Raw genomic sequence first — 12,158 nt, forward strand, 5'->3', positions numbered from 1 at the left:
CGGGATTAGCTTTGCAAATTAGGCTTCCAAGTTGGAGGGAGTCTTTCAGACGCAGGGTAGGGTTTCAAATTGCACTTTTCAACAGCGCTTTAAGAATGTCAAACTTCAAAAACCGCGTCAGGATTTTTTCATTTAGGGTTTCCCAGTTGCATATGAAAATTCAAATTTGAGGTTTGAGACCGGCTTCGTATTTCAACTCGGGACTCGTGTATCGGCTTTCAAATGCCATTTTCAAACCCAAAGTAACATGTTCAACGGTTTTTGGTTTTTGGTTTGGCTTACACAGATTCTGCTTTCAAATCAACAGCAAGACTTGCGATTTCATTTCCAAACGTCAATTCGGGTTTCACACGAAAGTTTTAAGCACCGCATCCGGGAAATGCACATCTGACTAGCGAGTCGACGGGGCAAAACGTACCCAAAGAAAACTCCCATTCGGTTTTTGTTGTTTCGGGCCGGTTGTTAAGACTCGGCTTTTTTCCTTCCTTCGCCAGTAACGGCTTGTGGGGAAAGCGGCGGGGAGGCGGCATTGTGTCCCCTCAACGGGCCGATTGTGAGGCGTGGAGGAGGGGGACGGATTCGTCAGGGATTTAAGGAGGGTTTGGGGGAGGTTGTTCCGTTGTGGGGGTGGACATATTAGTAGGGGGAACCGCTGGCATTCCCGCAGCTCCTCCCCTTGTGGCGGCGAATGTGCTGATGGTGGCGAAGGGGCTTTGAGGAGTCTCTTTTCAAAAGTGGACATCTGGGGAGACACAATGTTGATTTTTGGAAGTGCTGAGTAAACGGACGGCGCCGGCACAAAGCGGCACTTGTGCTGCTGCGTCCCGGCGCAATTCGGCGTATTCTGGGTCTCTCTGAAAGGTTGCCCCACTTGAGCCCACGCCATCACTGGAAGTCGGCCACGCTCGCGGTTGAGGTGAAAATTCTGGTTTCCGAAGCATTCCGCGTCAGCCGTTTACATGTGCGAGCGGACCGAGCTCCTCCCACTTTTGAATCAACGCCGACGCCAATAGACGTCATTTCCGCTTATTGTGACTGTCGCCGCGTTCTCCACTTTTCAAATGCTAAACGCTGCCTTTCCCGACGACGCACAGCGGGGGAGAGCTGCCCAAAGAGAAGCCGAGGGGCTCAGATTCAATTAGCAGTTAAAGAGAGACTGCTAATTAGTTGATGAATGGTGTCCCCCCCCTCCCCCGACCCCCCGCTTTATTGTCACGCTTAATATTCCCTTTTGCTGACAGTTCAAACCATCAAACGCTTCACATCCTCAACTTTTCCTGGGTGTCGCCTCGCTCATCCGAAAGCTATTATCGGCCGCAGCTGCGTCAGCAAATTTACATCTCGATTGCCGCCGTCTGTAAACCTAAAAAAAAAAAAATGATGGCCATAGAAGTTGGCGCGACGGAACGTAATTAATGAGAAGGTGACCTTGAGATCCATCGGCGCTTCAAACAAACGGGCCGAGGATCCGTATTGACGTGAGGAAAGGCGCCTCATTTGGTCGGGCCATAGCCGTGTCTAATAGTCACAAAATTGCAAGAAGCTTTAAACACGTGCTACCACTTCAGCCGCCCCCCAGAAAAAAAGCTTTTTAAGCCGCAGCATTCCGGCATGGAGGGTCTGTAGATCAGCCGCCTCCCACATGGCCTCCCTCTAATTGACTAACAATTGGAGCTCCGCTGGCTGAAAGGCAGCTTTTTCTCTCTTTTTTGCCTTAACATTTGCATTTGATTGCAAGTCTTAAGCGGAAAGCCCGTGCGTCACGCAAGCGGCAGCTTGAAGTGCGGCGAAATGTGACCCATGACACTCTGAGGGATAAAATGTGGCTGAAAGGTGCAGGATTGACTTCATGAGTAATTGCCCCCCCACCCCCCTGCTAGCCTGTCTTTAATTGCCTCGCCCGTCTTTGACGCGGTTTGGACACCTGGTTGCCTGTGCAGCCTCATCTGTTGTATGCTTTGCCTCCGTCTCGGTGCAGGGGACGATAGAAATCGGCGTGCAAATGTAGACTGGTCGCAATCCTTGACTTTACAAAGTGGGAAATGTTCCCTGAGAGAACAGAAAGTGATGTGGGAATGACCCGGAATTTATTGGCATGACCGGCAATAAACCAGGAATGTCCCGAATTGAAAGTTGACTCTTGGTAATCACATTTTGGGCTGGATGAGTGTAACGCGCGTTTCTTTGGAGGCGGCCAATCCTCCATAAATAAGATAAGATAAGATAAGATAAGAATACCTTTATTAGTCTCGCAATGGAGAAATTCCAGATTCACAGCAGCAAAGTTATGAAAGGAAGAAGTAGAACAACAAAAAAATAGGAGCTGCTGGAAAGGCAGCCACTCTCGCGGCGCCATTTTGAAGTCAAAATAACAAAAAATAACTCAAGACAACACATAGGACAGAGACAGTCGTGCAATCTTCACCACTTTTCTGCATACACTTTGTTGTCTGAAGCAGTTATAGATAAAAGAGGAGAGGATCAAAGTGTCCTTTCACCAGTGGATCAGAGACATCATGCTGAAAAATGTGCACACGTCTGCTACAAGCAAAGTTTTGAAAGCAAACACGAAGCTGTAGCGTCCATTGACGAAAAGAGATTAGTTCACTTCTCCTGTCCCACATAATCCGCTTCAAACTCCAAGCCGCGACTCCCAGCTCCAAATCCGCATCGGCACTCCGCGCCAACGCTCCTTTCTTCTCATCGTCGGCTCCTCAAGACCTCCATCCATCCAGCCGCAGACCGTTCTCCAGACGCTCCAGAATGCCGAGAACTTGCCGGTCCTTCTCTTTGGAATGAACGTTGGGCAAGCTGATCTTTGAAACTCATCATTTTATTCTTCTTCTTCTTCCAGTCCATTGTCTGGCATTCGGGGTGAGATCAGCTTGGTCCTCTCGGGTGGGATTTTTATTCTTGAGACTTGATCAATTTTTTAGTTGGACTGTTTTGGTGCCTTCTACTGTCTTTGTTATTCATCTGGTGTCGTCTTATGATTTTTTTTTTTTTTGCTCCGCGTTTAGCTCGACAGCGGTGATTGTTTTCAAGTGCTCGTGAAATACACTGCAGTTGAGTCGAGATCTTATCCTCGCGTAAGCCTGACTAAAACAACCACATTTTAGGACGCAATGCCTTGACTTGAGTGCCGGACCGCAGGGGTGGGCGTCCTACCGACTTGGATGCTCAAGTGCTTAGGAAATGCACCTAACGGAGATTCCCCGAGGCAAACAGGAACCATTGACTATACGCTCCTCAACCTGACATTCGGAGCATATGTCCTGAGGCGGGTGATTCCCCAAAAGCATTTGTCCTCACAGCTGTCTCGTGTGGACCTTGTCGCCCCAGCCCGCACAAGCCCACACAAGCGCCCCCCCCCTCCATCTCCCCACAATCATCTCTCCAACTTTGGAGCTGAACTGTTCTTGGGACATCTGACAGTGATCCTGATGTGCGATGCTAAAACGTAACAGATGGCAACGGAGGACCTGGAATGCGTTGCTCGTTGCAGCTGGAGAGGCCATCGCCTCGATGCTCGCAACCTGTCGGTACGAGATGGGAATCTTGTAGGTGATTGCTAAAAAGCCGCGTTTCAATTCAGAGCTTCACTTTGGATCGTCGGCTCCTTCTTTTAATCGCGCTGTCTATGGGTTGGGTGCTCTCCAGGTCGCAATAAACATGCGCTAGCTTATTTGTGTGCGTCAGCTAGCTTCCTCTGAACACTCGCCTACTTCCAATGAAGTGAGCCGGTGGGGGCAGAAGAGGACTGATGCTGTCTCCTTGAAAAAAGGACAACACCAATTAGATGTCGTCGACCGATTAAAATAAAAAAAAAAGATAAGATGTTCACAGAAGCTAGCTTGCGCGGGCTAATAATATAGCGCTAGCGGGGAAAGATTGATCTTTTTGTTTTTTTCCTATGTCACTTTAGGGGCTAGGTAGTTTTGGGACATGGCTTAAAAAAAAAAAACATTTATATCTGTGTTGTTCTTGCCCACCAAATTTCATGTTGCCAAAGCGAAAGCGGGTTCTCCCCCATCCTTAGCGACCCATTGCCAGCCTCCCACGCTTGGTCTACCTTTGTTGGAAGGACTCGGACGAATAAATGACGTCTTCGGTCTCAGTCGACGCTTGCGATGCACTGAAGGCGCTGCGAAAGGATTTTTTTTTGTTACCTGGCTCAATTTTTGACCGTGGAAGTGCAACGTAAGTGCCTGACTCACATTAGCACAAACGTTCCTCTGTGTCATTCAGAAAGCTCTTGGCAGCCGTCGCCCCTTTCAGGATGAATTTTCACCAAATATTTTACGCCGCAACACATGGCATGCCTTGGAAAAAAAAAGAAAGAAAGAACCCCCCCTTCCCGCACCCCCCACCCCCTTCCCGCTTGCTTTCATATTTTCCAGTGGCCATATTTCGGGGGCTAGTCGAAGCTCCCATTTTGTCTGGAAGCTGGCCATCCCCCGCTCAGCCCGGCTCGCGCTGGTGTCTCTCCACGCCTTTGGCCGCATGAAGCCGTGGCTCCACCGAGTCTTTGCTCAGCAATTTAATAATAGCTCACGCCCGCAGATGCAGTTGAGGAACTTTCGCCGCGTGTGCCAACGTAAGCGCACGGACGCTGAACTGATGGCTGCCCAGAGAACACGTGCCAATGTTTTTTTTTTTTTGCGCTCAGACGTAAACACATGCCGACGCTCAACGCCGAGACTCCCTTTCGACACCCGGCTGTCTGCGCCCCGCGCGAGAACGCGTTTGGCCTGAGCATTTCGATTCGCCCGCACGAACGGCTCAGCTCATTGGCGCTCGCATGCTCTTGTTGGACTGTAAGCCAAGACGGCAGGTCCCTATCAGGCGCTGCCATCGAGGCAAGTAGCGTTAAGACCAATTACATTTGGCTTTTTAAGCCCTCCAGCTTATTTGGAGTTTTCTTTCTTGGCACGAAGAGCGAATGAGTCGCTGCGCTTGCTGAGGCGAAGATTTTGCCACTTCTCAAGTAGGGAAATGATGCCAAATCATTGGATTCGTGTGTGTGGAAAATGACCCTAATGACCCTAAACTGTTCTTATTTTTTTGCCGAAATGAGTTTTCTCCGCAGGGTGTCCGGGCTCTCCCTTAGAGATAAGGTGAGGAGCTCGGTCATCCGGGAGGGGCTCCGAGTCGAGCCGCTTCTCCTCCACATCGAGAGGAGCCTCATGAGGTGGCTTGGGCATCTGATTCGGATGCCTCCTGAGCGCCTCCCTGGTGAGGTGTTCCGGGCATGTCCCACCGGGAGGAGACCCCGAGGAAGACCCAGGACACGCTGGAGAGACTATGTCATCCAGCTGGCCTGGGAACGTCTCGGGATCCCCCGGGGAGAGCTGGAAGAAGTAGCTAGGGAGAGGGAAGTCTGGGCTTCCCTGCTAAAGCTGTTGCCCCCTCGACCCGGCCCCGGATAAGCGGTAGATGATGGATGGATGGATGGATGGATGTTCTTCTTTTTTTTTGTGGGTCTACTTCTGATAGACGCGCTGACGAACGATGTTGTGGAGTCAGACTGGCCGCAGGCTGAAATTGAGGCGGGGCTCATTGTGTTTTTGCGCTACTTCCTGGTTCGTGGTCGGCATTTGATTTTGGGTCCAAGAGTGAAAGAATTGTTTTCCGATTGTCTCCTTTCTACGATTGATTTTTGTTTATACGCGGCTCTTGTGATGGTGTAAAACAAACGGGCTCATTCATTTGCAAATCAAGATGCTGGTTTAAATGTTGACGCGGGGGCTGTTTTGAACTCGATGAAAAAGGCAGCGGCCACTCGAGGAATAAACATGCTCGATCAACGGATGCTCGGCTTTGATCCATCGCACGGACTGATTGCGGCCCACCGGTCAAATTTTGTTCAAAGAAAAAAAAAAAAGAAAGAAAAGAGAGCGGAGAAAGAGGAAAAGGACGTAATTGCCCATGTGCGGGTTTTCCTCACGCTTCTTTTCCGTAATCCTTTCCTAATGCAGCCTCTCGGCTTGGCATCTGGCGCCCATCTTGAGTCCACATTTTTTCCCTGCGGTCCCTCATCGGCGGCGGGAATGACATCCGCCAGCCTGTCTTTTTTTTTTTTTTTTTCGGAAGCATGGAGAGGCGCGCTCCTGAATTTGCGTGGTCTGTCACTCGCACGTTGAAGCGAGATGGTTGTTGAGATTGCAGTTTCCAACGATTTGGTTTCGGGATTAGCGGCAACTCGTCCGCAAAATGGATTCCGTTGGGAATTCAAGACTGTATCGGTGCGCCTGCGTGTGGCGATGTAGCCAAGATCGGCGTTGAAGGAGAGCGGCAGGAAGAGCAGCGGCCTTTCCTGTGCAGACTGCAAAAAAAAAAAAAAAAATTAAGAAGAATTTAGGGACATTTTTAGAGTATGCCGGAGCTCTGCAAACCAACACAGCGTCAGGAGCGAATTAAGTTTTTAATTTGAGGGTCAAATGGAAAGCTGAAGGAGCCATTTTCAAATTCATTCTTTTGTTGGTATTGTCTCATTCATTTGCAATCTGTTAAAGGTGTGAAGGCACGTAGTTGAGGATTTTTTTTTTGGGGGGGGGATAGCCGCGTAGCTCACTGAATCGATCCAAAAAAAGAACAAAGTGTCGTAAATTGACCGTTTTTCATTTCCTTGTTTCTTGTCTTCATCAATCAGCCATAAAGTGAAAGAAGCCGTAAAGATGGCCATCATCGGCTCACCTGGCCCCGCCCCTCAGCGCGCATTCGCTCCGGGGGCTTCGATCCCGCCTCTTAGCGCTAGCCCGATGCGGAAGTATTCCACACGGCTGCTGTCCACTCATTCGGCAAATGCTTCCAAGGCGGGCTTTTTCGCTTCTATTCCCGCCCACCCCTTGATGGCGCGGCTCAAAGCCCCGAGGGACACGCCCTCCGCTCTTATCGGCGCCATAAACCCCTCTGGAGTGCCCTAATGGCACCTTAATAGGCGGCGCTCCACCGCGCTTATCAGGCTTCCATATTGCATATCTGCGGCACCTCTGACAGGCGGCTCGGGCTTCCGGCGGCGGCGGCCATTGATGAGATGACCTCGGGTGCGTTTATGATGGAAACCAAAACTCATTTTACAGCTCAGACGTGCCGTTCATTGTTTTCAAACGCATGTCGGCAATAGTCGGTGTGGAACTTGGTCATCTTATAAAGTGGTGCGTCGTGAGCCGTTTCATCTTACCAGGAAGCAGATTGCGCTCTTGCGAGGCCTCCCCGTGGCCTCGTTGTCCTTCCAGAGCCAAGGCAGAAGCTGTGATGAAGAAAAAAAAAAAGCCATTCCCGCAGCCGATTCTGCCATCAGTTCTTCTTTGTGCTCCCCGTTCTCCCCCCCCCCCTTTTCCTGTTGATGAATTCAGCTGAGACTAATTAGCAAAAGATACAGGGCGCATGCTGTCGCCGGAGGGCCTCGGTTAGCTTTTAATTGCGCGTCGGGTCTCGGAGGGATGACCCCCCCCCCACCCCCCCGTTCTGACAGAGGCGCTTCGCTTGCCATGCGGTCTTCACGCTCTTTTTTTTCTTCTTCTCATGTTGGTTTCCTTCATTGCTTGAACAGAAAAAATCAATGTCTGCGTCAAAAGTCCCCCCCCCCCACACCCCCCCACCCTCGCTCTCCAGCTCATTGTGATATGGTTGACAAAATAGGAGTTTTGATGATAAACGCAGAGAAATAAACAACTAACTCAGGAAGCATCCCAAACGCCAATTAATTAATCCTGATCTTTATCGATCCTCAGGGGGGGTTGGGGGGGGGTGGATTTCTTTGTCTGCCGTCCCTGCAAACCGGCCTCTCTCTTTTGGCGAGAGGGGCTCGGCATCCGGACCCCGGCGCTCGCGGCCTTGGTGAGCGAAAAGAAACTCTCGTCGGCTGTGGGTTTTCTTAATGAACTCCCTCACGCCTCCATTTTTTTGACTTTAAGTACATGTGAGAGAGCAGACGAGAAAGGGCGGGTGCGGCGGGGGCCTGAGCGAACGCTCGCACGAAAGCAGAAACATTTGGCCCGAGGCCTCGATCGATTGGATCCCATCGAGCCGTCCAAGTCCGGCTTCCCCGCGGGTAGGCTCCGGTGAGCGCTAACGTCGCCGAGTGAATTCCCGCAGCCCGAATATTTTGGCCGGCCTCTTCAAACGGCATCAATTGCGTTGACTTTGGAACCCATTTTTGAGCGCGCCCCCATTGCAAGCTCACCAGATCGTGCAGCCGCCCGTGTTCAAGACAGGCAAGCAAACAAAAGAAATCAGCCCGTGACTGAATATGTCCAATGACGCCAGCCCTGCCCCCCCCTGCCAAAACCCAAACTTCAAGCTCCAAATGAGAGAGGAGCAATCTTAACTCAGGGAAGCGAAAAGTTATTGGCGGAGTTCTTCAAAGTCCTGTTTAATAAAACATCTTCCCTCCCTCCGCCTCGCCTGCTCAATGAGGGGGGGGGGGCGGCGGAGGCCGTTTGTCTGGAGGGCGGGCGGCTTCTAACTAAATGCCGTGTGACGGGAACAGACTTCAAACGGAGGTTGGGCAATTCACTTGCGCTTTGGAGTTTTCGACTTTCTCGAGCACTTGAAAACAACCGCCGCCATATACAAAGTGCTGTACGTGGAGCAAAAATCATTCACGCAACAAACAAAACAAAAAATGTAAGAACAATGACGGTCCGATGGACCGATGGCAGAAAATGCTCCGTCCCCTCGGAGCCTCCCCGGGGCACCGGGCAGGTGCAAAAGCGAGCCCATTTCAAGATTGAAAAGCAAATTGAAGTGGATCGGGAGCCAGTGCAGGGTAGGAGTGCCTGTCTGCGCTCCCTCTTACGAGTACCAATCGAGAGGGGCGAGAAAGCGGCATCGTGGAGCAACTGGAGACGCCTCGTGGAGGATTGTCTGACTCCAAAGTAACGTGCGTTCCACTCATCTAGCCAAGATGTGATTACTAAGAGCAGGGATGGCAATTTTGTGCGGATACACAGATTTAAGAAATAAATTTAAGAAATAAATGATACACTTATGATACATTTATTTCTTAAATTGATCATTTTTGTGAATCGTCTAAATCCGGGTCAGGTATACCTTATCGTGGAGTTTTCACCAGCTCTCCTGATCAGTCTTTCCATCTTCCGAATGTAACCAACCCTGCGATTGGACGTGTATGATGTCTAACTTGTTGTGATTGGTCGCCCCATCCAGGCCACGCCCCTTTCCGCTTTTTTTTTTTTCATCACTAGCCAGTGCCTTCTCTGTAAGAGTCAACTTTGGACATTTGCGGTTTATTCCCGGTTCTGCTGATAAATTCCAGGTCATCGCCATCACTTTCTGCTCACTCTCGGGGAAGCTTTGCCACTTTGAAAATTCAAAGATATGAACCACTCTACGTTTGCGTGGCGATTTCTCTAAAATACTGACGGCCGGCCGGGCGGGCATTGCCCACCGCCTCTGCTCAGTTCAGACTCAAGTCTTTCGACGCGTTTCTTCTTTCCGGAGCGTTGTCAGGAACCACGCGTGTCGATATCGCCCCGTCGCTCTTCCGTCAGTCTCATTCAAAGATCTGCCACTCGAAGGATGCTTCATTTTACCCCCATCGAGTTTGTCCAACGCCCGGTAGCGATATAAATAGCGGCCGCCTGCCCTACTGTACGCTGACGTTTTTGGTTTTTACACATTTTTGTTCCTCCAAAAGAGTTGATAGAAAACACATGGTGGCGTGTTTGCAGCGTTGCGTGAAAGGCAACTCCCAGCGGAGAAAAGAAATTGACGATGGCGCTCAGACTAAAAGCGACTCTCGTGGTGGCTCCCGAGTCTTGTGGCGTCGCGTTCCTGACAATGTGTGGGACCGGCCGCCGCTTGTCTTCAAGTCATTCATCTTACAGCGGCGCATTCCCTTGGAAATATGCGACGACCACACTAAAAAGATGCTTTCCTCAGCAGCGAGTCATTAATAGGGGGGCGGGGGGGGGCGGGGGCGGGGTTACCCAGGATGGCGGAGGCTGAGTTGGTGGGAGAATGCAGTGTGGCAGTGTCACGGCTAAAGGAAATCCAAGCCGCCTATTGGACCAGCCAGGATGCCTGACTTGAAAGTTGTGGCGCTGTGTGTGAATCGGGGGTTGGAGGGGGGGGGCTACTTTTGGCTGCAATGATGAGTGCAAAACACCAGCAGGAAGCTAATGAGCCTCCGAAGCGGCTTGGCTCGTCGGGGAGTCATTTCACCCCAGATAACGTGGACATGTTCTGAAGTCCCCTCGCCCCCCTCCCCCAGTCTTGGTTTCAGTTCAGCGCTCCTCTTTGTCACCAGGCGACACATGCGCGCCGCCTTCGCTTATCTTCTGTCACTTCATTTCCTTTTGCCGCTGCCGTGCCGTTTGATCTGCGAGGCACCTGAGCGCCGCGTAATCAAAAGCGAGTCTTTCTGGGATGGAAGGGAAGGTCTCACGCGCTCATATGACCCCCCCCCCCCCCCCCCCCCCACCCACAAACTGCATTCAGAAGTAACGGAGGAAATTAGCCATCCACGAGGCTCACGTCTGGCTGATGTGGTCCAATTGGGGGCTCGGTCAAAACCTCCAAAATGTCTCGTGATCGCCCCTCACCCCTGATTTTGCAACATAAAATTTTGCCACACCAATGTCTTTCGCCAAATCCACAAAAAAAAAAAAAAGTCAGCCAAAAATACACAATTTTTGATATTTTATTTGATATTTTTTCCGATTGCTACTCGGATTTGGCAAAGTTTGCTGACTCCCCACGAAACACAACTCCAAACAACTTGGCTGCGTTGACATTTGGCAGCAATATCTATCAGGAGTAGAGCCACCAAAAAGTCTCCTGAAACCACGCCCGCTAAGTCAAAGTCTGCCATTTTGTCTTGAAGTGGCCATTTTGGGGACGGGGGGGCTTGCTTTTGTCCGTTTCCAGCGGTCCTCCCGAGATGCGTCGTCGAGATTTGATCAGATTGCTACAAAACATGCGCTCAACATGAGACAACATGTTTCTTGCCGTTTTATTTGATGTTTTTTTTGTGTTTGTCACTGGGTGCGGGCGGCGCATCGCGACGCCGCTTGGTGACTAAACGTGACGCACGGCAGCTCAACAAGGTCAAATCTCCAATCGCTTAGCATTCCCCGACCGTTATCAGCGTTTCCGTTTCCAAGCACGTCATCGATTAATCATTACATTTGGGCCCGTGCCTTTTGCGCATTAATCATCAAATTCAGTCGCAGGCGGTTAAAGGTCACCGCCGCGCCTCGACTGTCGCTGCGTTCTCGCGACTTCTTTGTCTGCTTTGTGACCTCCTGAGCATCCAGACAATATGATGAAAAAGCAGTCGCTTTGCGCGTGTGTACAAACTGTGTACAAACAAAAGAGTATTTAAACTACCCGACGGCGGCAATGGGAGGAGGCGGATCAGTTGGTTACGAAAAATCAGTCCGCCGTCGCCGTCCGAATCTCAAAAGGTTTTCCCGTTGTGGTTCCAGGATCCCGCCTGCGCCAAGAGGACACGCCCCCTCGCATCGCGGAGCATCCGTCCGACCTGATCGTATCCAAAGGCGAGCCGGCCACCCTCAACTGTAAGGCGGAGGGCCGGCCCACGCCCACCGTGGAGTGGTACAAGGACGGCGAGCGGGTGGAGACGGACCGGGACGACCCGCGCTCGCACCGCATGCTGCTGCCCAGCGGCTCGCTCTTCTTCCTGCGCATCGTTCACGGCCGGCGGAGCAAACCCGACGAGGGCTCCTACGTCTGCGTGGCCCGCAACTACCTGGGGGAGGCCGTCAGCCACAACGCCTCGCTGGAAGTAGCCAGTAAGTGCGGCCTTATCTCCTCCTTTGGGGTGGGGTGGGGGGTTTTGCTGGAAGTTCTGAATAGCCGGCTTCGGTTTCCAACCCCCCCTGGTCACCTTCAGTCTTTTCTGGCATCAATGTGCTCATTGAGTTGGATAATCTCTCAGGAGATGGGCAGGATGTGTTTGGCCCAGTGCTCTCCGCAGGCCTGCGGAGCCTAGGGAGTTGCTGGGGGGGGGGGGGGGGGGGGGCTGATCATTCCAGGGCGAGCGCGCCTCTCAAAGGGCCCTTAGTAGGTGGTCAGGAGCCACAATGGGAACAAAGGCCGCTCTGTTTTGGCCCCACTTCTGCTGTTTGTTAGTGAGATGGAGATGAAGTCCTTTCAATGTCCTCACT

At 51.4% G+C, this 12,158-nt stretch overlaps 1 protein-coding gene across 5 annotated transcripts in view; it reads left to right on the plus strand.

Annotated features, from left to right (window-relative positions):
* Positions 1-12,158, plus strand: part of LOC127608549 (roundabout homolog 1-like) — a 121,173-nt gene that overhangs the window by 41,376 nt on the left and 67,639 nt on the right. For all 5 annotated transcript variants that reach the window (XM_052077673.1, XM_052077675.1, XM_052077674.1 and 2 more), the window contains one exon: positions 11,457-11,783. In XM_052077673.1, coding sequence (XP_051933633.1) covers positions 11,457-11,783 — 327 coding nt within the window. The remainder of the gene's footprint in view (positions 1-11,456; positions 11,784-12,158) is intronic.

The sequence above is a fragment of the Hippocampus zosterae genome, chromosome 10 (assembly GCF_025434085.1).
Source record: "Hippocampus zosterae strain Florida chromosome 10, ASM2543408v3, whole genome shotgun sequence".
Taxonomy (NCBI): domain Eukaryota; kingdom Metazoa; phylum Chordata; class Actinopteri; order Syngnathiformes; family Syngnathidae; genus Hippocampus; species Hippocampus zosterae.